At 37.2% G+C, this 27,851-nt stretch overlaps 1 protein-coding gene across 1 annotated transcript; it reads left to right on the top strand.

Moving 5' to 3' along the window:
* The first annotated feature begins 7,256 nt into the window (after positions 1–7,256).
* LOC122014451 lies at positions 7,257–16,245 on the top strand. The gene is made up of 13 exons (XM_042570681.1): positions 7,257–7,574; positions 7,832–7,948; positions 9,394–9,458; positions 10,038–10,143; positions 10,235–10,303; positions 10,525–10,584; positions 10,719–10,848; positions 10,928–11,121; positions 11,235–11,416; positions 11,686–11,810; positions 12,071–12,255; positions 13,228–13,471; positions 15,370–16,245. The coding sequence occupies exons 1-13, from the start codon at positions 7,338–7,340 to the stop codon at positions 16,128–16,130; spliced, it is 2,475 nt and encodes an 824-aa protein (XP_042426615.1). The 5' UTR covers positions 7,257–7,337; the 3' UTR covers positions 16,131–16,245.
* The last annotated feature ends 11,606 nt before the right edge of the window (positions 16,246–27,851 follow it).

Genomic DNA, 27,851 nt, shown 5'->3' with positions numbered 1-27,851 from the left:
CTCACATTTTGAAGGTTGTCTTCTCTCTTAGAAAAAGTACATTACTGGACTTCTATAACGAGCTAAAATGGATGTTGCACGCCATATCTCCACACCAATCATTGAAGGTGGTTTTCACTACACCTTTATCCTCGTCTTCAATGTCTAATCCACAAATCTACCGAAGCATTATTGGTGTCCTACAATATGTCACTATTACACGACCCGATATTGCTTTCACTGTGAATCGTACCTATCAATTAATACATGCTCGTACTGAACATCATGTTGGCGCAGCGGGGCCGACAAGAGGGGAGGGGTGAATTGCCTGAAAATAGAAAAATAAAACCCTTCCTCGTTCTACAACTCGGATTAGTAGCACACTTATATAAATGAAATTATGCAACTAATAACTCAAAAAGACACAAAGGAATTACTTGGTTACAACCTAAGTGGTTGTTAATCCAAGACAAGAGAAAGCTCTAAAAAGATCTCCTTCGTGTTGGCGGACAAGCCTATTACAATCATTAACAGCTCAGGAATGTGTTAGGGAATGAAAGCAAGAGTTGATACATTTTCCTAGGTCCAGGGGTCAATTTATAGCCCCTAGAAAATTTTATCCGAAGCTTGAAGGCCCCTCCAAAGGTTTGGAGGGTGCCTCCAGTGGGGCACAGTGGATAAAATTTTATCCACTACAAACGGTAACTTTGGTTGAGTCAAGGGCGCCCTCCATAAGCATGGAGGGCGCCTCCTATACTTATGGAGGACACCTCCCATACTCATGGAGGGTGCCTCCCTTACTTTATGGAGGGTGCCTCCCATACATATGGAGGACGCCCTCCGCCTGTAGCGTATAAATTACTCCGACCTTCCTTTGGATCTTCCGCTGCTCCGTTCACTTGGGTGATTGCGGCCAACCGAAATAAGGTTCACCCGAACTCAATTTCTAGCCTTCTCCTCGATTAGGCTTCCGCTCTGACTTCTCATCCCTCGAACGTTGTGTACGTTCTTCTCGTCCACAGTTGTACTCTTCCGCAGCTCTTTCGTCATTCGGATGCACCAAACCCGTCGGCTCCCTTCCCATGCTATCATTCTCGCTAGCTGCATCTTCCGCTCGACTTCTTGTGCTCCTAAGTTCCTGCATACTTAGACACAAGGATCAAAACCAAACAGACCTAACCTAACTTGGTTGATCGCATCAAAATAACCACGGGGTCCAACAATCTCCTCTTTTTTGATGTGCATCAACCCAAGTTCAAGTTAGAGTAAAAACAACAAATAATTTACAATAAATGTATTTGTAAAACAAACATTTTAAGTATGGGGTTGCAATAAAAGGAATTGTAAAATCAAAAATCCAGGTTGATAAAATAGATTTGATAATTTGACAATTTGATAACAATTTGATAAAAACTTTAACTCCCTCTAAACTAACTCTCCCTAAACTTGTGTCTATTCCTCCCCTTCTGATTGTTGGATCGAGACCGCACTAAAGGGGGGGGGGGGGTGAATAGCGCTCGTGGCTTTCACTCATTTCGGTTTCGTAAAACTCGAGTAACACAACAGAATAAAACAAAATACAAACACACAAATGTACACCAAGATTTATTTGGTTCGAAGCCTTGGGGGACTCCTACTCCAAGGCCCGCGATCATTAATCTCTTTCTGTGGACAACAATTATAATATCGTAAAATTTGGTACAAGTGTGAAATGAGTACAACAGAGATTTAAAGCTATACCGACAACTAAATTACAGAAATCGGAGTGCCGGGTTGTCAGGGACTTGTCGTAGCTTAGTCGGAACCTTTCGTTAGCAGCACATTGTAGATGGATCGCTTGGCAATTGATGAAATAGACTGCTGCTCAAACACTCCTTAAATAGCCTGCTTGAGGTGCCTCAAAACCCCCTTCAAGGCGCCTCAAACCTACCGAGTTAGCCGCGTGGATGAGTGTTGAATTCTTCGTCGCTTATCCTGCTTGCGGCGCCTCCATGGCCACTCCAAGGCACCTCCAAGCCTTGGTCCAAGGCGCCTCCAGATCCATCTGAGGTGCCTCCAGATCCATCTGAGGCGCCTCCAGCCCTGCCGTACCCAAACTCTGACCTTTGCATCCGAGGCGCCTCAAGCTCCATGAGGGCGCCTCGGGTACTATTCATCCGAGGCTAATTGTGCTTTTTTGTCCCTGCAAAATGTGTTAGTCCATAAAAATAATAGTACATCCTGCAAGACAAACGTTAGCACACAAATAATATAAATATGAAAGTTTGACAGTCATCGGATTGTCCGATTCTGACTTCGAATTTCCGACCGAAAATTCTAGGTCGAACTGACGCCTACTGTTCCCTCTTCCGGGGAACACGTCCTCACCTACTCCACTCAGGAGAGTATACCTGATGCTAGTCCGGTCCTCCAAACCGACTGTACTTTTCGCCTAGGGTTACCACCCCCAGGACCTAGGGTTACCGCCCCCTAGGACCTAGGGTTACCGCCCCTAGGGTTTTTCTCCACCTAGGGTTTCCTCCCTCTAGGATCTAAGGTTACCTCCCTTAGGATTTTCCTCCACCTAGGATTACCACCCCCTAGGACCTAGAGTTACCACCCCCTAGGATTTTTCTCCACATAGGGTTACCACCACCTAGAACCTAGAGTTACCACCCCCTAAGGTTTTCACCTTATCTAACCGCAACTAGGACTTTTGTCTAAGAGCACTTAGGACTCCCCTGCAATCTCAATTAGATACATTAGATAATAAAGAAGCTTAACTTTGAATCTTTTGCCATTATCAAAAACATAGGTTCGATCGTCGGATGCTTCCCGCATCAACAATCACATCAAAAAAATAGGGTACAATAAAAATAAGTTAGAAATTTTTTAACTTTGAGTTTTTTACATGCATAAGAAATTTTAAATTTCTAAATTTTGAAATTGATATCAATTTATATTTTTAATTTATCATTTTCTAACTTTAAATTGTTAAACAATTCTAAGGGGCATGTCTCTGTTAAGTTCAATTTTAACTCAACATTTTCCTTTTCTAATTTGACTAAATCTTTAGAAAGAATCTTAATAAACTGAAAGGACTGCTTGAGAGATAGAGTACGTATCTCACTTACCTCATGCTTTGATGCTCCCCCTTCATCGCAGCTTTCTTCTCTGATCCTCCCCCTTCATCTATGCTCATCTCTGATTTAGACTCATCTTCTTCTTGGTGGTTGGCTAGTAAGGCTAGTCCGGAGAAAGCCACGACCTTGGAATCAGAGGATGATGAATCATCCCATGTGGCCTTCAGATTCTTGTGTTTAGAAGATGTTGGTCTTTTGGACTTATCTTTCTCCTTGTCCCTTTTCTTCAATTTTGGATAGTCATCGTTGATGTGCCCTTCTTCGTTATAATTGTAGCATCAGACCTTCCTTTTGTTTCAGTAATCCCTCTTTGTTTGTGATTTAAACTTATTAGACTAAATAAATTTATTGAATTTTCTTACCATAAGGGCTACTTCGTTTTCATCAATTTATTCGTCGGAGTTTGAATCATTTGTTCTTGCCTTTAGGTAACATTCTAATTTGGTCCCTTTTTTTGTCCTGCACACCGAGATTTGTGTAATTTGAAAGTAGAGAAAAGACTTTCTAAAGTACTTATCTCGAGATCCTTGGATATATAGTAGGAGTCTACTATAGATATCCATTTAGATGTTCTTGGAAACGCATTTAAAGCATATCTTTGTGCGTCCCGATTCGTTACCGTTTCTCCGAGGTTTGTTAGTCCGGCGATCAACTCCTTGATTCTTCCATGTAGTTGTGCTACTAACTCTCCTTTTTCCATCCGGAGGCTCGTCAGTTGATTCTGGAGCACGTCCCGTCTCGCGAGCTTTGTTTCGGAAGTCCCTTCATGCAACTCTAAAAACTTCTCCCAAAGCTCCTTTGCTGAGTCATAATCTCCAATCTGATTTGCTTCCTCGGTGGAAGCACGCTAAGCAGGTGGAGCTCGTCTTGTTCGTTCGCTACGAAATATGCTTGTTCCTTCTTGGTCCAATGATATTCTTCTTTTTCTTTTCCTTAGGAGTTTTTGGAAGTTACAAAATCATATTTAATTATTAATAATATTTCAAAATCGGTTTTGAAAAAATACTTCCATTCATTTCTTCCATGACGCAAAATCTCCTTCGAATTTTGGTGGATAGATAGTTAGTCCGACCATCAACTTAATCTTGATGCTTCAGTCGGCGGTTAGTCCTTCTGAGGCGGTTGGGCTCTGATACCACTTGTTGGCGCAGCGGGGCCGACAAGAGGGGAGGGGTGAATTGCCTGAAAATAGAAAAACAAAACACTTCTTTGTTCTACAACTCGAATTAGTATCACACTTATATAAATGAAATTAAGCAACTAATAACTCAAAAATACATAAAGGAATTACTTGGTTACAACCTAGATGGTTATTAATCCAAAGCAACAGAAAGCGCTAAAAAGATCTCCTTCGTGTAGGCGGAGAAGCATATTACAATCGTTAATAGCTCAGGAATGTGCTAGGAAATGAAAGCAAGAGTTGATACATTTTTCCTAGGTCTAGGGGTCATTTTATAGCCCCTAGAAAATCTTATCTGAAGCTTGAGGGTGTCTCTAAAGGACTTGGAGGGTGCCTCCAACGGGCACAGTGTATAAAGTTTTATCCACTGCAAACGGTAACTTTGGCTGAGTCGAGGGCGCCCTCCATAAGCATGGAGGGTGCCTCCCATACTTATGGAGGGCGTCTCCCATACTTATGGAGGGCGCCCTCCACCTGCAGCGTATAAATTGCTCCAACCTTCCTTTGGATCTTTTGCTGTTCCGTTCGCTTGGGTGATTGCTATCAACCGAAATAGCTTACCTGAACCTAATTTCCGGTCTTCTCCTCAAGCAGGCTTCGCTCTGGGTTCTCGTCCCTCGAACGTCGCGTATGTTCTTCTCGTCCACCAGTATACTTTTCCGCAGCTCTTTCATCTCTCGGATGCACCGAACCCGTCGACTCTCTTCCCGTGCTATCCTTTTCGCTAACTGCGTCTTTCGCTCGACTTCCTATGCTCCTAACTTTCTGCACATTTAGACACAGGGATCAAAACCAAACAGAACATAACTTAACTTGGTTGATCACATCAAAACAACCACGGGGTCCAACACATCATTGGGAAGGTGTTAAGAAAATTCTTTGATATCTCAAAGACACGGTCTTCTTTTATATCGTTAGTTCTCACGAGAGTTGATTGCCTACAGTGATGCAGATTGGGATGAATCTTCTGAAGATAGACGTTCTACTAGTAGATATGTTATATTTCTTGGGCAAAATCTTATTTCCTGGCTTTCAAAGAAGCAACCTACAGTCTTTCGCTCAAGTACTGAAGCTGAATATAAAGTTATAGCTAACACAACGTCATAAAATATTTGGCTACAATCTCTTCTTTCGGAATTACACTTTTTCTCAACCGCTACGCCTAAAATCTTATGTGATAATATTGGAGCAACTTATCTTGCGGCAAATCCTGTTTTTCATGCTCGTACCAAGCATGTAGAGATTGATTTTCATTTTGTTCGTGAGCGTGTGACGAGTCGACAACTTTCGGTTTCTTACATCTCTACAGAAGATCAAATTGCTGATATATTTACGAAGTCATTATTTAGATAATGTTTCACTAAGTTAGCACTCAAATTCAACGTTCAGATACTCCCGTTGAGTTTGTCGGGATAATGACAATAATGGAAAATAATCTCTGATTGATTTCAATAAATTAGAATTTATTATATTTGACATCACAATCAAAATTAACATAAATCAAATAGTAAAAATAATATTTCTAAAATTATTATATTACTATATTTATAATTATTATGATTATATATTATATTTAATCTTTTCATTATTATTTTGAACAACTTGTATAAATAAATTTATTTACTTTAATAATAAGATTATCAAAAAAAAATTTATGTTATTTTTTTACTTTACCTATTAATTTCTTCAAAAGCTTCCGTGAGGCTCTGCTGCTAGCTAGATCCTAGATAGAAACTAGCTATATCTTATGAAACTAACAAAAATGGATGCCAAAGGTGATCGTGTTGGACAATGAGCCTTCTGTAAGACCATGGCTAAATTGAATTTTAACACGATGCGAAAGAGGAGGCATTTGGAAAAGAAATTAAAAAAATATGATTGTATTTTGATACTTATTAAAAATATGATTGTATTTTAACACAATGCGAAAGAGGAGGTATTTGGAAATGAAATTTAAAAAATATGTATTTTGATACTTATTAAAAATAATTAAGTTATTTTGAAAAAGTAAAAATTTGGAGGTATTTTGAAATTTTGTTCAAATTTTCTCAGCAGTAGTAGACGCAAAGTGTTTGTGTCCGTATTCATAAAAATATCAGATAAAAAATAATCAAATAAAATTAGAAAAATTATATTTGTCTAAATAAATTTTTATTATCATTTAGATATAAATTTATTATCATATTAAACTAAATAATTATTAAAATATTTGCATATAAACAATTGTTAAAATTCATTACCGTATTGAAATCGGAAACGAAAGAATTTTTATTTTTAGTTATACATATAACCATATAAGTATATTATCTCGGTATTTTCTTCTTAAATTTTAAATATTTTTTAATGGATTTGTTTTTTTAGATACTATAATTTAATTATTTTTAGTTGGCCATATTAATCTTTTAGAAATAAATATGAATAAACAAAGGAGTTTGTTATTTTTGTTACGATGGAAAAAGAGACCCTATATTGAGAAAACATTAAAACACAATCTCAAAATAAGTTTTATTTCTAGCTTCTCTTTTTTACTGGATTAATTTATTGTCTTTATAATAGTTTCGATTAAAAATTTTATAATGTGAATTAGTATTAATTAAAATTACTACATCGCGGAACCGTTATAGTAATTTTGACCATAATTATTATAATATAAATAATTTAGATATAATATTAAATTAGTTTTAAATTAAAATAATTTTAATCAATATTAAAAGTTTTAGTTAATATTAAAGTATGTAAAAAATACACAAATTCAGAATATTTATTAAAAACAAAATTTTTGAATTAAATAAGCTCAATCAAATATCATTAACACCAATTCAGTTATTTAAATATGTAATTAATGGCTCTTGATGGGTGCAGTCGTACTCGTATAGATTTTGAGATTAATTTTATTGGGTGTTCTTCCCGGGTTCGTACAATTGGTACCAGGTATTTGTTTAATAGGTCTTCGTATGTAGAACTTCTCTGTGATCTATGTAAAGGTCTGAGCCCTTCCTTCCGCCGCTCCTCTATTCTGCCGCTTCTTATTCTCTCTTCTCGACGCGATAGAGAACATGAAGACCTCCCAGAAACTTTACTTGCTCCAACTTCTGGTGAGGGATTGCCTACCCGAGGAGAGCGGCCCTACTCCGGTCCTCTCGGACCTCTCCTTCATCATCTCCAAGATCAAGACTGTCGACCTACTCTCCGAGCAACTCCCCAATCCCTCCAATACGAAGCTGGTGGAGGCGTGGCGAGCCGCCATGGATGCCTGGTTAGAACGCGTCATCTCGTTGACATCTAGTAAAATGGTATCGCATTGCACTCGTGCTCACAGTTTAATATCTAGTCGAGAGTATTATATGATTAAAAGTTTCGTCCTTTCGAAAGATTTTACTAAATTCATGGCCTATCTTAACTTTAATTACGCTATGTAGATGGGTATTAATAGCAACTTTGGTCAGGTCTTTTGTTGTTTAGATTGATTTTCATAATTAAAAATTTGCTCGTTCATGTAATAGGACATTGAATAGCAACTCATTTTCTTCATATTTTTGAGTTGTTGTAGCCAGACAAATGTTGGGTGGGCGTAAGCTTGCTAGGTGTGACTTGTGGAAAGTGCAGCTCTGCCCGTTTCATTACTTCTTATTCTGTTTGGTTCCAGAAGCTATTGTCAATTATTCAGGTATTGATTAGTGACACCTATTGTGATTTACATTGTTGACATTATTTCTCACTGATCTTTGGAGATCTTTTTTTTTTACTTGCTAGTGTAAATCTTAAAGATACTTGATTTTAATAAGTTCATCCATCTGTTTCAAATATGTAACTTGACTCTTTCTGCAAATAAAGGATGCATATAAAATTTTATATAACCTATAGCCTCATATGCAATGTGCAAACTAGCAATTTGTGTCTTATTGTAACTTAGTACGCCATTTTTTGTCAATGTTGTATTCTGTATATAAAATTTGCACGTTTTTATATTTTTTTAAAAATACTTCTATTATAAATAAGATAATATGATATGAATGTTGTTTTCAAAAATTCATTTCTTTGATTAATATGTGAAATCAGGTTGCTTAGTATATTTCTTTTGTAATTGTGCCACTTTCGGGGGTTTGTCTATGTAATTCGTGTTTCAAGTCACATCGTGTTATGAGATTGTATGGCGTGACCAATATTGTTAGTCCACTGATGCAAGATGACTTAAGAGACTATGCAAATAAACTTAGTCGCATTCCTTTTTATGCAAAAGGTTACACGCTAACCCCGGACGCCCCACACAGTCTACCTCACAGTCATATTTCCGTCGGGAATCGACCCTTGCCCATTTATGCTAATCCACTATGTGGTTAGCAACTCAGCTATGCCCTGGGGTAACTTAGTCGCATTCCTTGAAGTATAATATGTATTAAGAAATCATAAATTAACAGATAAACACTATGGTGATGGGTTGTATAGCAACTTAAAAGTACTGTCATTAAGCTCTTCATGCTATTGAAAGAGCTTTAATGGATTTAACCACGAGGATCTCCATGTTAAATTTTATTCACTATTGCTTCATTAACAACAGAAGTTGCATATTGGGCAAATCATCATTTCTCGCTTCTGTACTTCTTAGTGAAGTCCAGGTTGAAATTATCGACTATAATTGATAGCCTCTTCAAAATGCTGACTTGTCAAAATCACAGAATATATAAATTTGGTGTAGACAAGGTCACCATTATGTCACTGAATCATAAACTTTCAATTATTCAGTCTACTAAGTCTATGTATACATTAATTGTTTATCTAAACTTGATTGAATTGTATAATTCAAATTTAATATTTAATGTTACTCACAGCTACTTCGTATACTGAAGATAATTTGCACATAAATCTCTAGGCGTTTCCTTTCCGGTCTGGGCATTATGTTTGAAATTCTGTCTTTAATACTGGATATCAGAGTTATTGATTTCCTTTCTTGGAAATGGGTCTGTAGTCCCTTGTTTTAACATACAACAGTTCTATTGTATATGCAATGTTTCATAGAAGAGAGGGCATGCTATCATTCAGATTGTAAATGAGAACATGTTATCTGATATCATAATTTTTATTTCACTGATCAAAATTGTTTGTTGTTTCCAGCTACCACCCAACTCCAGTTTTGTAAGAGTGGCAGTTTGTACTTCATTATCTGATCTTTTCACCAGGTTCATTGACGTGATTTCTTTTTTTTTTAGTCAAACATTGCCCACCTTTTTGCTCTTACTACCATCTGATCTTGTTAATTTAATTAATTCAATTGATTTCTTTTATTTATGGGTTATCTTTGAATGCCTTGGCGCATTGCCTCATCTACCATGAATCATCAGATATGCATAAAGACCAGAATCCATTTCTTTGTCAATGTGGATTGTGTTAATTGCTGCTTTTATTTTCTGTTTGGATTTGGCAGAGCACATTGTTGTATCCATTGCTGTGTTGTACATAAGCCAACAACAATGGGTGATATTCTCTATCGTAACAGGAGAGGTTTTTGAAATTGTCTTAGCATAATTACTTGCATCTTCATTCCTTGATAAATATAATTGCTTGTTTTAATTTGTTTCAAAGTAGCAATATTACACTCTGTTGATGTTTAAATTAGTTCATTTATGCGGTGAGCTTGCTATGCTTTGTTTTCATAATTCTCAACAGGTTTCTTTATTATATTAATGCAAGATTTACGCTATTAACTCTTAAATGTGATTTCTTTCTTTTCTTGAAAGTAACATCTGTTGTGAAACTAGGTTGACTCTTTTTTCAAACTTGAAGAAAGTTGGAATAGCTTTTGCTGGGAAGGTTATACCACCAATTATCAAGTTGTTGAATGAGAATGGATCAGATGTTGTATTGGTCAGATTCATCCCCAGGAGATCATAGTTTTCTTGTCTCCAGCTAATTGGTGATGTGATGATTAATTAGTTTGTTATCTTCCTCCTTGCAGGAAGGGGTTCTTACTTTGTTATGCACCATTCTGAAGTTATTTCCTTCCTTGCATGGGCTCTATGACAATGTGGGTTTCTTTTCTTGCTTTGTTTTCTGCTTAATATGGATGAACTTTCATACTCCACTGGATAGATGAGCATGCTATGCTTGTGGAAGCACAACATTAATTTGAATGCTAATATTTCATGTGCATCTTGTAAATTTAGGGAAATTAGATATGCATGCAACTTAATTGATGCATCAAAAAGAACATGTATGAAATGATGATTTAAGGTGATACTATCTCAGGTTCAGGCTGCTCTTGTCGCAAAGATTGTGCCATCAAGTTCTAATGCAGATTTATCAAAGGTAAGTGGTGGTTGTGTTAACCATATTGGTATTATTATTATTATTTTTTTGCATTATTGACATTATTTCCTTTTCATCTTTTATACTATTAAACTCGTCGTTTCTTTGTTTACTTTTGTTATTTGCTTTCCCAGAAAATAGCGAATTGTTTGGCACTTCTCCCTATGGCAAAAATCGATGAAGATAGTTGGTCTCTCATGATGCAGCAGATTATCATGGAGATAGATATTCTTTTGAATTATAGCTTACAAGGACTAGAAGGAGGTACACAAATCAAATACCTTTTTTCTACTTTTTTAAATAAATTTTATAATAACAAAAATAATTAAATATATTTGGGCAGAAATGAGAAGTTCTTCAATTGTGAGATTGTTGATTCCACCAGGAAGGCACCCCCCTTCCCCATTGGGCATACTGTCATCATTGAATAAAGTTTCAGAGCAATCAACAAAAAGATTTCTCAAATTGGTAGTCCCTACAATTGTCACTCTTATGCAGTGTTGCTGCATGATGCTTACCAATCCTTATCCTATTCAGGTTCAATACATGCACATTATAGCTTAACCCCTTGTATATGGATTTTTTTAATGGGTCATTAAGATATTTCATAAGATAATAATGTTATTACCATTGTTCTTATTATATCATAGGTTATTGTTCCTATTTCCCCCTTAGTTGCACTGGTTCAGAGAGTGCTTATGGTAGATGGCTCATCACATGTTTCTTTAACTGGATTCACAACCATCATTGATAAAGATCTTGTATGCCATGATCCAACATTACACTTGGGTGGCATGGATCTTTTGATTGCTCTTATAGAAGGAGTTAAGAGGTGAGACCCAATTCTATTGCTCTGTCGTTTGTTTGCTATATTTCCATTATGGAATTGACCAAGTTTATGTTCCTTCAGTTTGTATACTGCATTTGAAGTTTTTGTAGAAAATGTCATTAATTTGTTCTGTGGTAACTTCTAAATGTAGAGTTTAGCTCATCTTTCCATTAAGTTTGTGGTGTTATGGATATAATAAGTTTAACAGCTTGTCCTTATTATAATAATATTTTCTGGAATTTTCTCTCTCTAATTTTGACATTTAACTACAGTCAACTCATACCACATGCTGCCACTATTGCACGAATTCTGATGGAGTATTCCAAGAGAGAGATATTGCCATCTCAAAGGATAAAATTGTATTCTGTGGAGTCTTTGCTGATCTCCATGGGAGCTGGTAAGTAGCTTCCATTCATACTGGTGTTGTTTGTATGTTTTACATGATAAAACTAAAGCTGGAGTAAATCTGTATTAGCTGATGAAACTAATTGTGAATTTATATTACAACGATGGTACTTTTCTACTACTGTGAATTTACACTTGCATATACATTCTCGTGTGAAAATGTTTAAGTGCATGTTGTATGGTAGTGGATTGTTCATTTCCTTATGATCAGATTAAATTTTTTACTAATTTGCAAGTTTTGATCTTAATCAGGAATAACTTTGTATCTTGCTCAAGAGCTAATCAATAATGCTTCAGCTGATTTGAATGATCACTCGGGAAGCAATACATATATATCATATCAGCACTTGTCAATAGAATTTGATCAAGCTATGACACAAAACGACCTTTCTATAAAAACAGCTGCACTTAAGGCATTGGAAGCTCTTCTTATTGCAGTACGCCCTTTACTCTTACCTTAATTTGCATTGACATATTTAACATAATATAGTGAAATCCTGATGCGACTAATCCAAGTTTCCATTTCCTAAGTGCATTAACAAATCATTTCTTCATGTCATTATTTACTAAGTAGTTTCTCAGAATTACATCGAATATTTTTTGTTCTCTTTATTTTTGATTGAATCATGTATCATGCTATAATTCATGAAGTATAGTGCAAACAAATAAAAAAGGTTCCAGTTGATCAACTGCAAATAGTATGGTTTATTTAAAGAGGGTTGATGAATTTTACATTTGATTAGGAGTGAGTATTCGATTAAAACTGAATCGAACTAATCATATCAATTTTTTTTGAACTAATCAAACTGACCAAGTTTTTAATAAAATCTGAACAAACTGAACCGATAAAATATCTATTAATTCAATCGAAAACCGAATTAACTGAATTTTTCTAATTAGGGTCTAAAAACTTGGATCGGTTTAACAAAAATTAGGTTTCAATCTAAAAATTAGGGTCTAAAATTCAAGTCAGTCTAAAAATTTAGTTTTTGGTATATTTGGTTTAATCGAATAAATAAGTTTAAAACTGAACCCGAACTAAATTAATTGATTTTTTTTAGAAAAAAAGAAATTGAAATTATGAAAAAACCGATCTGAATTTTTAAATTTGATCGGTTTGGTCGGTTTATTATGTTTAACCGATTTTTTGCTCGGCCCTACATTTGATATGCATTTTGCATAATCCTTGGATGTCTTTTGGACCAAAAGAAATATATCAACTTTTTGTCCAAAGAGAACAAGTTGTATTCTACCATAGTTCACTTTGTGATATTTTTTTACCTTGTGCTTATTTGTCAGATAGTAGTTTCATATTTATGTTAATCTATATAATGTTTTTCCTTCGGCACCAATTCAAGCCAAGTCATTGAAATTTTCCATTGACTTATATCATAATCTGGATTTTGTAGGGTGGTCCTTTGAAATCAAAAGCTTGGCGATCAGAAACGGATTTTTTGTTGATAACTGTAGCAAGAAATGCCTTTGATATGAGATGGGCTAACGGGGGGAATTCTTCAACTGTGGAACTTGAATCAACCACCTCCAGACTTGATTTTCTGCTTACGGCATTGTCTGCTCTATTAATATCTTTGAAATCTACGTCACATGTTCGTCCTCCTCACTTATGTGAAGCGCTTGAGATTTTTCACAGAGGTAAACTAATTACTTATGCTTTCAATTTCATTTAGCATCAAAACATGGGAGGAATATGGAAGTGGAAGTTAATAATGCAAGTAGAAGAATAAAGACAACATTACGATGATACTAATATGGGATTAACAATAATGGAGAGGGTAAGGAAAAATTAATTTGGGTCATCGTGCATCGAACGTGGGCCAATGAAAAGAAGTTCTAATTTTTGGTCTCGTCTAATGACCACTCATGCCAGCTGCATGAAGTAGCTTCCTGTGCTCTTGCCACTGCACTTTCATGGACAATTGCGCTGATGAACCATAGTAACAACCCATTCCTCCACCACAACATTGTCGTCATAGCTCCTCTTAAAGACCGAGTCCATGTTGTTAGTTCAGTAATAAGTAGTGATCCTGTCCGAACCAGGAGTCAACGGACACTGGGCACGTGGCGCTCCCTACTGAATCTTCGAGTACTCCGGCGAACCTGCAGCAAAACCGAGCCGGGAGGGGTATCCCGGCGACGGCCCTCCGACGCTCAAGTCAGGCGAGGAATAACAAGAAGGTGGCCTCAGGATCAAGACTCTCGTACCTCCGGTGAAGAAATGGGGGCCTTATATAGACCTATTGAAGAAGCCTGAGCACGCCAATCGAAGCGATCACCTGCTTTCGATCATGCCCAGGTATGGGTCTGTCAGAAGGACATCACTAAGGCCATACCGTTACTGTATCCACCTCTCCATGATGTGACGGCGAGATCCTCCATTGTGCGATCTTGTGTACGGCCTAATCATCAGACATGCTTCTGCTGATATCCCATAACCCGAGCCGAGCGCATAGGCCGCTCGGCCACCTTTGTACCCTCGCCCTTATCCTGGCCGGACGGACCACCCGATCGGCCCTTCGGTCCCAGCCGAGCGGACTTCCGCTCGGCCCTTCGATCCTCCTGCCTTGGCGTCGGAAACCCAAGCCCATGGATGGGTTATCTCTAGCTCCGCTCGGACCATTACCCGCTTGGTCAGCCCTCCATCCGTCCTTAGGCTGGGACCCTTCAGAAGGTGGGCCCTCCATTCTTACCGCCGGATCAAGTAGCAACAAATAACCTCTAAGAACATGGATTATAGTTGCAATTGTCCTCGGAGGGGTGGATGGTGGAAATATGTGAAGTTTTTGCTGGTAGCGAACCTGACAATGGACGCTAGAGGCAGCGTTGGTAGGCAATGAGTCCTCATGCAATCCATGGCTAAATTGATTTTTAACACCATCTTTATGAGGAGACATTTTGAAATGAAATTAAATTGCATTTTGACAATATTAAAAAAAAATTGAGACATTTTGAAAAAGTAAAACCTCGGAGGCATTTTTCTTAGCACTCATAAATGCAAAGTGTTTGTGGGTGTATACTAATCCAATGAAGTTAACATATCTTATACGGGTTGTAATTATGCATTTAAATCGAAAAAATTGACCGAATTGATTTATTTCAAAAATTTGATTTGATAAATTTGGTATTTATGGTTTATGGTTTATTCTTAAAAATATCGGTTGGTTCGATTTTGATTTTTGGATTAAAAATTTCAGCTAATTGAATTAACCAAATTATTTAAAAAAATTGAATTTTATTTATTAGGCTTTATATATAATTTATAATATTTGTATAATTTTTTTTATTTAAACATATCAAATTTCAATTATTAATTTTAAATATTTTTTTTTATTATCTTTTAAAGCAATTCAGTTAATTCAGTGTTAACCAAAATAATTTATTTTGAATTCGGTTCGATTAATTCAGTTTTAGTAAAACTTTAGTTTGATTCAGTTAGTCAAAATTAAATCGATTTTTGATTAATTCAGTTTGGTTATTAACTGAATTAACCGAATACTTATTATATACATCTTCTCATGCACATGTTTTTACAGGAAAACTGGAAGGTGGAGCAGTACTTGCTGCAATGTGTGGTGTTGCACTACTGGACTTGGAAAATCTTATCCATCCTCGAGCACTTCCTCTAATAAATACTGAAGATTCAATTCTTAAAGCTTGCAAACAGAGATACCACGGAAATACATTTTACGGTGGTTATCCAAATTCAGAGACATCTACTTTTTCAATAGGTAATATAGGTGCAACAAATAATATGGATGATAACAACAATGACGAGGATGAATTGTTGAATGGCTGGCTGCGCTCTGATAAAGAAGAGAGACCTGTTCAGTTTTCAAACACTAATGGTGAACCATCAAGGAAATATGTAGCAGGCACAAATGGCCCAAGCAAAGATATAGATATGGATGGGCCAAGCAAAGTAGAAGAGGTCAATGTCCAAACTATTGTTACAGGTGACGAAAATAAAGCTTCTGATGAAAGTGATGTAGCTGTCCATGTTGTACCAATGGAAACTGACAACAATAATCTAATGGTGTCTAACATTATAAATGGGGAACACCCCAGTAGTTCAGGAGCTCCAGAGATACTAGGAAGAGTTTCTAAAAATACTATTATGGTTGATACTTGGAAAAGCTTGGATGTTCCTGACATGGGAAAACAACTCCAAATAGGGACAGCGTCAACTGAAAATGTCCGTGATAAGCAAAGAGAACTAGCTCCTATGTATGATTCTGATTCAATTTCACTTGATTCACTACCTGGTATTGTTGATGCTGATCCAGATTCTGAGTAGCTTTAAGTTATATTCTTTGTTTGCACTGTTTGGAAAAAAAAAAAGTTTAAACCTGTCAATTTTATTGCTCAAACATATGTACTAATACATTTTAGTCTTTTTGATCCCATTGTTATTTAGAAGATTTAACTATATAATTTCTGCCATACGTCTGTATGTACATTTAGAGAAATGATTTACTGTTTCCTTTATATATATTTATTGTGGTTTATTGTCATTTTCATTATATACTAGCGATCCTGCTCACACGTTGTGGGTGTAATATAATATATAAATACATGTAAATTTTGTAAGAATAAATATTACACTTAATCTTAGCTAAAAGACTGTCTATAAATTGAATAAGAATGTGCTAGATCCATGCAATAGCGCAATACAAGGGTGACGCTAACGATTGTGCACATGTGTTGCATTTGTAATATAATACATGAATACACGTAAATTTTATAAGAACAAATATTATACTTAATCTTAGCCAAAAGACCGCCTAAAATTGGATAAGGGTGCACCAAACTCATGTAATAGTGCAATGCAAGGGCAATGCTAGCAATTGTGCACATACGTTACATGCGTGTGTAATATAATACATGAATACACGTAAATTTTATAAGAATAAATACTACACTTAATCTTAGCTAAAAGATCACCCATAAATTAAATAAGGGTACGCTAGACCCATGTAATAGTACACTGCAAGCGTAATGGACTCGCCCTTATAAAAATTAATTTAATATATCATACTTGATTTTAGCCAAAAAAAAATCGAGAAAAGTATGTTTTTTAATGTCGTTGGCCCAAGGTATTTATAGAAGCTTCTTTACACACAATGTTGTCAATTCTAAGATGTGAGATTAAAGAAAGTCTAAATTCCTAATTGATTAATGAAAATATTCTCAATAATGAGTCGCTTAAATTCTAGATCCCTGATTGATTAATGAGAAAAATTTCTAATAATACACCGCAGCTGAGTTTTGAACTCTAAATCCTTGATTGATTAATGAGAAAAATTCTCAATAATACACTGCAGCTGAGTTTTGAACTCTAGATCCTTAATTGATCACTACAAAAATTTCCTGGTTTACCAACGAGAATATCCGTCAGAATTCCGTTGATAAATCCTTATCTCGACATATTTCCGACGGGAAACCATCAGTTGCGAGAATATACATCGGAGTCTTATTTTCCGACGGAAATATAACTTCCGTCGGTAAATCGCCGACGGAATTATAATTCCGTTGGTAAACCTCGCCGAAAACACTATACAGCTGCCACAAGCTTCTCCAACGGAAATTATTTTTCCGTCGGTGATTTACCGACGGAAGTTATATTTCCATCGGGGTCAGGTTGGGATTATGGACGAAACCGATCATCCGTATCGACAATTACCGACGGAATTCCGATTTCTGTCGGTAATTACCGATGGAAATCGAAGTTCCGTCGGTAGTTACCGACAGAAACCGGAATTCCATAGGTAAGTGTCGATACACAATACCGATGGAATAGGTATTCCGTCGATATTCCGTTAGAAAATTAAAAAAAAACTGACAACACCCAATCGTATTCAAATTCAACCGTGTTTACAAATTACATATCCATATAAAATCATCATAATCGATGGTATTCATACATATAAACATCATGTTATACAATCCATACACACAATCATATTTTACACATACTAACAATTCATACAATCACAGTTTACAAATAATAACAATCCATACATACATACAAACAAACTAACACAATTCATACACACAATTATATATCAAAAATAAACAAATAGTATTGTGAATAAAAAACATATAGAAACAGACACAATATAAACAAAACATCCATATATAGATCAAAATATTTCCATGCTCAAATATATAAATCCATACCATGTAACAAATACTCCAAAAATAACTAATAGTGTAAAATCCTGCAAAAAGTAAAATATAATAAATTATGATGATTGATGTATAATTCAAAATATTGCACATATGTATAATGAATTTTACATGTAAAAAATAAATACCTAGATAGAAAGAAGATGATGATGATGATGATCGTGCTGAATATGTACACCCTGACGCCTGAAACATATAATAATATAATATTTAGAAATAAGCAGATTAGAATAAAACAATCAAATATATTTTGCATGTAACTTGTGTTGGGATCTAGCACGCCTAAGTCACGGAAACACGGCAAAAAATTACTAGATCCTCTTATCCAGCGGATCCATGCGAACAAGCCTTGCCTTCATTTGTCTCACAAACTCAACAAGATGGAGAAGGAAACACACAAGGTTGTGCTAACAACCTCAAATGTATGTTTCGGCCAAGTAGAGGGAAGGAGGAAGAAGAAGATCAAGGGGACTTTTCACCTTCTCAAGAAATGAAAAACTTATGAAAAATATCATCTAAATGATATTTATAACCATCTCATGGAATATCAAGAGTCTCCGTCCTTTCAACTTCTAATCCAATGGCTCAAAATCAACCATTCAATCCAATGGTTGAATTTTGACCATTCAACTTCCTTGGTGAACTCAAGTTCACCCAATGAGTCTCACCCATTTATTCCCATGTAATTGGACTCAATCCAACAATTGGATCCATTTAAGTTTAACTCAATGAGTCTAATTTGGATTACACTTAATCCAATGAGTGAGTTCATTTGAGTCTAACTCAATGATTAATCCAAAAAGCCTAATCATCTCATGATTGGCTCTTAGGGTTAATTACTAACAACTTGTATGATAAATAAAAATTTAAATTGTAGTTGTTCAAACCTCAAAACATGCTAATCACCACGGTCTGATGAGTCTTGAGTCACTTGTGACTCAAAAGCATGTGGTGTTTGGGTGGGGGCGAAATTGCCACGATCGCTTGCATACGGGCAAAGAGAGCATCATTATCCGTATCATGCTTAGCTCTGATCCGATCCTGCATGGCCCTCCTCTGCTTCTCATCAATCCTCCTCTTCTCCTCAGCGGCCCTCCACTGGTCCATAGAAGACATCCTCTCATTCATTGACTCCAGTTGAGTGCGCAGTTCTTCATTTTCGAGTCTTAAAGACTGCATCTCACTAGAGGAAGAGGAACTAGCACAACCCCTAAGAGTCCTCAAATGATCAAATGTCACTTTGGTCGAGGAGCCAAGGTCATAGAGGATGGAGTTTTTTGTCCTTCCACCGACAACATCATAATATATCTCATTTAGCGCGTCGGTGGATAGAGACTGTGGCTCCTCCCCCTCTGATGGTGGCTGAGAGGCCTGGGGCCCTGAGCCACTCTTTCTGTCATTTGCTCCTGTGTGAAAAATTATAATATTGATCAACATTTAATTTGATAACGATTATTAAAGTTAATCAAAATAGAAATGAACAAATGTAATAAAGTTAATAATCTTACGTGCAGGGCCTGAGATCGAGAATTGACAAATGACACATCTTTCTTCTTATGGGTCTTCAGAAAGACCTCCATGCATGTGGACTGTTCAGCAAGATCATGCTCTTGCATACACAAATAATTTAGGATATAATTATACATACTAGTGTGATAATAAAACCAAAATTTGTTAAAAAATATAACTTTAAATTAAATTATCAAATTCATAGCATGCTCAATAATAAATTTCAATCCTGCATAACATATGCAGGGATGGATCCAGAAAAAGTAAATGTGTTGGGCTTTGAATAGGAAAAGACCTAAGTAAATAAAAAATTGTAAAAAAATATATAATAAATTTAATAGTAAAAAAAGTATATTTTACAATAAATAATAAAATTTTATTTCAAAAATATTTTTATATTTAATTTTTAAATATTTAAAAAATTGATAATGTTTGTTCATATTAAATTAATTTTAAATGTCTAAGATTTTCAACAACCGCGTTCAATCATTTAATTATATTTAATTTTTTAAATATCAAAATGTTGATATGTATTTAATTATCTATATTCTTCCACTTAATCGGCTACAAAGCAATTGGAGAGAAAATAAAAATAAAAAGATTAATTTGACAAGATGCCCCTCCCATTATTAATGTTACACAAGCATAATTAATGCCATCAGGCTGTTAGATGCTTTGTCACCAATTATATTAATCTTTTAACTAGAAAATATAATTTAATTATGACCGGCAGCATTTGAAATGAGACAATCATTTTTTTTTACTATCTAATAGTCGTAAAAAAAAACGGGGCGTTACGTCCGAAGCGATGCTCTCTTCGCCGTCGCTTCTATCAACCTGATTAATGCTCTCTATGAAAAAGGTCGACAGCGCATCTGCTTTGAAGTTGCTTTTTTCAGCAAGCTTCTATCCTTAGCGTTCGACGGCTCCGAGAGCAATAGCGCCGACAAGCTCGGATCCGGAGACTCCCATGGGCCACGAGCCACCGGCAGATGGACCCAACCAAATTCTTCTCCAGCGCAAAAGTGGTGGCAGACGTGGCCAAGTCTGCCTTCGGGGGTGCCGCTGACAAGATCGATAAGTCTGCCACCGCCTGAGCGACCTCCGACTTGCTCGTCACTATGTCTCACTATATGAAGATGGAAGTATGCGGAGCAAGCGGAGACCTATCTGAATAGTATCGCACCACCGGTGATTCCGCCGTCACAGTCCAAAAACGGAGGAAGGTGCGGCGATGGCTGAAAAATGCAAGGTTTCTATTCTTAAGCGGGGCTGGGCTACAATCCATGACAGCTCATACATAAATCCGTCTCTAGACATATGCCGAGCGATTCCGGTGCTCGGACCACTTGGTTCTATATTTCTATTAGATCAAACATTTTCAGCATTTTCTCGCCATCTTTCTACAGCCCAGGTGTCCATCCATGCACTCCATATCGTCTCCGAAACATACATCAGCCTAGTGTCATTTTTCCTTATATAATACATGAGGTATCTATAAAATTTAACACAATAATTATTCCATGTAGCTTTGAATTGTTTTTCTTAACCATCTTCTCATGTATATTTTTTTTGCAATTATAAGTTGAGATCTTAGTATATGAAAGGATAAATATATTATTGAATACTAAATATATTAATTTTATTTACTACAAATTTATTGTAATAAAATGTTTTCATCTCCTGATCTACATGCCTTCATGTAGTACTAGAGGAACATACTCGCTCTTTAAATTTTACAGTTGATCCGGATATTGCCTGAGGGCAAAGAGTGTAATAAGAAGGAAGAGGGAGGGTAATTCAGTCATTGGACTGAGGTAGGTTTTTTGTTTTAAAGGGCGTTCATCGTGTGAGGGAGAAGGGGGGTTCGGGTTTCGCCGCCGCCGTAGAGAGGAAGGAGACAACATTGCCTCCGACCCTCTCACCGGCTGTCGCCGCCAAAGGACCGGACCGCCGCCTCTACTTCTCCTCCTCTCGCCGCAGCCACCACGAGCAGAGAGGAGGAAGCTCTCCTTTTCCACGCGTAGCCACAGGGGTCGACTCGTTGCTCACAGTGCCTGCCACCGCTCCCTTCGGCGCTCGCTGCAGTCCACAGCGACTGCTATCGCTCCTGTCGGCACCCATCGCAGCTCACAGCGCCTGCCGCTGCACCTTCCAGCACCCACCGCAGCTCACAGAGCCTGCCGCCGCACCTTCCAGCACCCACCGCAGCTCACAGAGCCTGCCGCCGCACCTTCCAGCACCCACCGCAGCTCACAGCGCCTGCCACCGCACCTTCCAACACCCACCGCAGCTCACAGTGCCTGCCACCGCTCCCTCCGGCGCTTGCCGCAGCTCACAGCGCCTGTCGCCGCACCTTCCAGCACCCACCGCAGCTCACAGAGCCTGCCGCCGCTCCCTCCGGCGCTTGCCGTAGCTCACAGCGCCTACCGCCGCACCTTCCAGCACCCACCGCAGCTCACAGTGCCTGTCGCCGCTCCTTCCGGCACCCACCGCAACCTATAGTGGCTGTGAGTGCCGCTGCCGACGCCTCTGGACAGCCTCCTTCAGCGCCCTTCGGGCAGCTGTCGTTCGAGTGCCCAGGTATCGTACTATTTGTCTATTCCAGCCTGCGAGCCGATATGGTGTCCGACCTTCGTGCCGTTGTTGCATGTCGGCCTATGAGCCGAGGTTGTAGTCAGGTCGTCCGTTGCCTTGCGGATCCATATCGCATCCGACTTCTAGTCATCGGGGCCAGCTACTTATCTAGCAGGCATCTACCTACTCCTCACGACCGCGGCAACTCGATCAGCGCCTCGACCAGCTCATCCATCCATCCGAGGGCGCCCCCCGGGGCCAGGGTACGTCACCGTATTCATTTTGTACTTATTTTATTGTCCTATTATTATGTGGATGTTTATATATTCGCGGGACCCACCTCGAGCATCGAAGTACCAGAGATCGGGGCAACTCGGTCGCTGGCTGCAGGGATTGTTGACCAGAGGACTATAGGCGACTTGGTCAACGCAAAAGACAGCTCGCCACTGGGTCATGGGGATGCGGTCAACCTTCCAGGCACGCCATTTCGACAGGTTCGTTTTCTCAGCTTCCCGACAGGATCAACAGTGATATAAGAGGCTACTCGGTGACCATCAAGAACAAATCTGTAAGAAAAAAATAGCTAAGGAAATTATTGAAGAAATAAATGAACTTGTATTACTAATAACAAAAAATACTTACCTATCTCTGACAACTCTAATAACCTTGTAGACACGGGGTGCTACTGTCTGTTGCTCAGTCATAATAATATATTTGCAAAATAACATAGCATGCATGTACTAGTAATAATATATCTACATAATATATCTACTCTAATAATATATCTACATAATAATATATATCTACAAACATGCATAACATTAACATTAGAATAATCAACTGCGGCATTCATTGCATCATGAACCATTTATTGTATTCCAATATCATATGTTGATGAGTCAGGCATATTAAAAGTTGTGCGAGATGATGAACCAACAAAAGGCACAATTAGTTCATACAAATAAGGTTCTCCGTGACAGTACCAATTGTAGTAATTTGACATAAAATCATTTCTATATATATGCATTTTTATAGTATCTTCATCACAGAAAGCTCTATTTTTGACATTTTTTATGATTGCACGGACACTTTAATTCGACACTATTCATACATTCTAGATCACTTTTAGCAAAGTTGATCAACTTTAGCAATAAAATCATCTCTAATAAATCTATTTTCTAATTGATTGTACATCCAAGTTTTGTTCATAAATATTATCACCTAATGAAAATATAATTTAAAATATTATTAAACAAGCATCCCTTACACAAGCAATCTAAACTATGCCAATAACTATGTAAGCTAATCAATTAACATGTTTAATACTCACATTATTAAAATCAAGATGTTTACTATCTAAAGCATAAACTTACACAAGTATAACAATTACCATAAAGCATAACAATCACCATAAAATATATATGCATTATTAACCTACAAATATGTTGGTACAGTTAGCACTAATGATCTAACTCAGGTTTTGATGAATGACAAAATACGTTAAGTTAGTTTAATTGTAATATAACACTTTGACCAAGTGTGCAGGAGAAATCCAGCTAGGTCGACAGGCCGACCAGATAGCTGGTGCGATGTCCAGATAGGTAGGCGGGTCGACCGGATATTTGGTACGAAGCCCAGCTAGGTCGACGGACCGACCGGATAGCTAGCACGAAGTCCAGACAGGTTGACGGGCTGACCGGATGTCTGACACCAAGTCCAACTAGGTCAAAGGGTCGACCGGATAGCTGGCACGAAGTCCAGACGGGTCGACGGGCTGACCGGACGTCTGGCAGGTAAGTGAAGGTAAGTTACTGCAGGGGAGTGACTGTGAGGACGCGTTCCCGGGAAGGAAACATTAGGTGACGATCCAACTTAGAACCATTTCGGAACTCTAAGTTAAGATCTTGACTAGATTCTGGTCTTGGTGAGACGGAATCTAATTACTACTCTATACTTTAACTGTGCTAACACTTTATTTTGCAGGATAGTATAATTTGCATTTGCTTCGGACTAACGTTTTCTTGCAGGAAGGAGGCTGTTAGAAAACAAGGGTCCGAGCGCCCGGATGTGCAAGTTTTATCCGCAACGCACTTCGCCACTTGGAGCTTCATGGTTGGTTGGGCTACGTCACACTCCAGGAGCCCGGAGCCTCTTATATAAGGAGGGTGAAGGCTGAAACAAAAGATAACTCACGACAAAATCTTCCATCGCTTCCTTTACTGTGCTGTGCTCCTGACGCTGCGAAAGCTCTCCGACAAGTGTTGTTTTTCTTTCTTCTAAATTATTGTCGGTATTCTTTTTACTAGTATTTATGTACCTTACTTTTGTAATCAACTTTTCGAATGGCTAGTTGATTGCCCAACGTGTAACACCCACTAAGCTTTTAAGATAAATATGAGAATGATGAATTTGCCTTAGAAAATATTAGTAGAATGTTGAACCAAAAAGAAATAAAAAGAAATAAAAATAGGGAGTGGTCAAGGATTGAACATTGAACCTCTCATGATGTAAATAATAAGATTAATGGGTAATAACCAGTTGGGATAGGAATGATATATTGATAGCAAAGGAGGGAAACTCATGATAAGGATGAGAGTAAAAGCTAGCCAAAAGAAAGCAAGAAAAGAGCAAGAGAAAGGCAACTTGCCTTCCTTCTTTTCCCTCCCTCTTCCTCTTCTTTGCCGTGACTTAAAGAGGGGAATTAAGGGGATTCATTCCCCCCTTGTTTTATCATGAATGATGAGAACAAATAAATAAATAAAATAAATATAAAAATGAAAAAAAAGGGGCTAAGGGAGAAGGAAAACAAAAACCAATTTTGCTACCTCTTCCCCCTTAACATAAAAGGGAGCATGTGAAGAGAAGATTTGATTTTTCACTCATTTCTCTCATTCTCCCCTCTATATCACCGAGAACCTCAGCCCCCTCTCCTCCATTTTCGGCCCCCAAAACAAAGTTCCTCCTAGGATACAAGTAAGGCTACCAAGGGAAAACAAAGGAGGAGAACAACAAGAAGAAACCCTTTCTTCCATCACCACACTTTAGAACCACAAGCGAAAAGGATGTAAGTATCCCCTCACCTGTGGTACAAGTAATTTTGATGTGTTTTTGGATTTTATGAGGATTTTAAAACCTAGAACAAAGTTGTGAAAAATTCGGCCAAAGAAAGGACTTGTGATCCTAGGAATGTTTAAAATAAGCCTTGATTCATGATAATTTTTTCTATGCTTTGTAAGAAGGTTTCCTCTCATATTTTTATATATATGTGATGTTGGATTAGAGATGTATCTAACCCTAGAGTTTCGGCCAAAAAGGTTTTATAAGGGCTAGTGAATTTATTTGTTTACCTAACTTGCACAAAACCCTCTAAATAAATGGTTAAGTATCCATTATTGTTTTCATACTTAAAGGTTACTTGGAACCAAAAGTATTCCACACATAAGTTTCGGCCAAGGAAGGGTTTAGGGTTAGGAATACTTTGGATTTAAACTCACCATGTTTATATGATAGAATATAGAGTTTCTTAAAGAAGTTGCATGCTTGTATGTTGATAGAAACTCATGAACACCACTCTTAATGTTTCGGCCATGGTAAGGTGGATGGCTTAGAATATCTTAAACAGATTTTTAACATGCTCAAAACCTCCATGATAATAAGATATGAAAGTTGTTTAATGCTCCCATGCTTAATTAGAGTATAGGAAAAATTGGTTGCATGATATATGATAATTATGACCACAAGGGTCCTAGCTTGTTGTGAACCAAACTTATATGTATAGTTCTTTGATATTTTTGCCATAAAACTTGTTTAGGTTTTCCATACTTTAGGCCACCTAAAACCTAGTTTAAAGACTTGGAAGGTTTCGGCCAAACATATGCTATGAGATAAAGAAAGGAAAAACCTAGGAAACCTAAGATACAATTTAAATGTATGCTTATAGTGCTTGACTTTTATACATGTTATGAAATGTGTTATGACTTGCTATGCTTTTATGCCATTTGAACAAATTCTATGCTTGATGAGGTTCGGCCATGTAGGGTTTAAAGACCTAGAAACCCTAAAATTTAGACCTCATGTGTTAAAGATGCTTCTTATGAAATTGAGATAACATGTTGATTGTGTTCACATGCTTATATATTTAACTATGATTCAAATGGACACCTTAAGGTCTCGGCCATGAAGGGATACATGCCCTAGAAACCCTAGAACTTACATTAAACATGCTCATGTCACTCTCCATGAAATATGAAATGTAAAAAGCTAAAAATTCACATGCTATATGTTGTTAGTGACCTAAATTGATGCTAAGGGAAGTTTCGGCCATGACCACTTGTATGATGCCATTTATAAATTTATACATGATGTTAGAATAAGTTCACATGCTTGTATGCTTGCTTGAAAACCTAAATGAGTACTTGTAAGTTTCGGCCAAGACATAAATTTAAGGGCTTAAAGAATTTAGGAACTAACTCAATGGTGCTTACCATATTCCTTGAAATGAATGTTATAAATATGGTTAAGGTTTTCATGCTTTATGTCCTTTAGAACCTTGTTTCACACTTGTTAAGATTCAGTCAAATGAGGTTTAAGGACTTGGAGAACTTAGAGTCCAAGTAAACCTTGTTTATGATACTTCCTATGAAAATGATATGTGAATGAATTAGGTTCTACATGCTTGGATGTGTTTAAAACCTAAATGGGCACCTAAGAGGGTTTTGGCCATGATAAGAACTCAAAGGATTAGGAAGCTTAGTACCCAAATTAATCATGTTACATTGTTCCTTATGATTGGATGAGCACATGATATACTTTTATGCTTAGACATGTATGCTTGTGAGCTATACTAGATGAGAATTTCTACGATATGTTATGAGTTCAAAATATGCATGTTTGATGTTATGATATGTGGGTAAATCTTACATGCTTTGGCGATATGATATGAGCTGAAAATATGCATGCTTATGTTATGATATGTGGTTAAATTATGCATGCTTTGATGCTATGTTTAGTGCTTAAAATATGCATGCTTTCATGATATGCTATGTGGGCATAATATGCTATGTGGTTAAATTATGCATGCTTTGATGCTATGTTTAGTGCTTAAAATATGCATGCTTTCATGATATGCTATGTGGTTAAATTATGCATGCTTGATGATATGCTTTATGCTTAAGATATGCATGTTTTGATGATCTATGCCTAAGTGATGCATATTGTTATGATATGATGTATGCCTAAGTGATGCATACTTTTATGGTATGATGTATGCCTAAGTGATGCATACTTTTATGATATGATGTATGCCTAAGTGATGCATACTTTTATGACATGATGTATGCCTAAGTGATGCATACTTTTATGATATGATGTGTGCCTAAGTGATGCATGCTTTTATGATGTATGATATGTATAAGTATGACATGTACTTTACTTTATATGGCTTGTACCAAGGGTGGGCTCCATAAGCGCCCCGGGGTCGATGGAATAAGGTGCGGGCCTCGTTAGGGATGGGCTTCTAAGTGCCCCTAGGTCGATGGAGTAAGATTCGGGCCTAGTATGTTGCCTTGTAGGGTTCAAGACTTGCTACCTTGGACCTACATAGGTTGCGCGCAATATGTAAGTGGTACATAGCCGGGATCTCCTTTAAGTTGAGATTATGTTCAAATATATATGTAATAAGAAATGGTTTTAAAGATCATGAGACATACACATGTTTTTCGGATACATGTTTTTCAAAATCATA

Source organism: Zingiber officinale, chromosome 8B (genome assembly GCF_018446385.1).
Source record: "Zingiber officinale cultivar Zhangliang chromosome 8B, Zo_v1.1, whole genome shotgun sequence".
Lineage (NCBI taxonomy): Eukaryota > Viridiplantae > Streptophyta > Magnoliopsida > Zingiberales > Zingiberaceae > Zingiber > Zingiber officinale.
The sequence above is the reverse complement of the archived record's forward strand: the minus strand, read 5'-3'. Positions and strand labels throughout refer to the sequence as shown.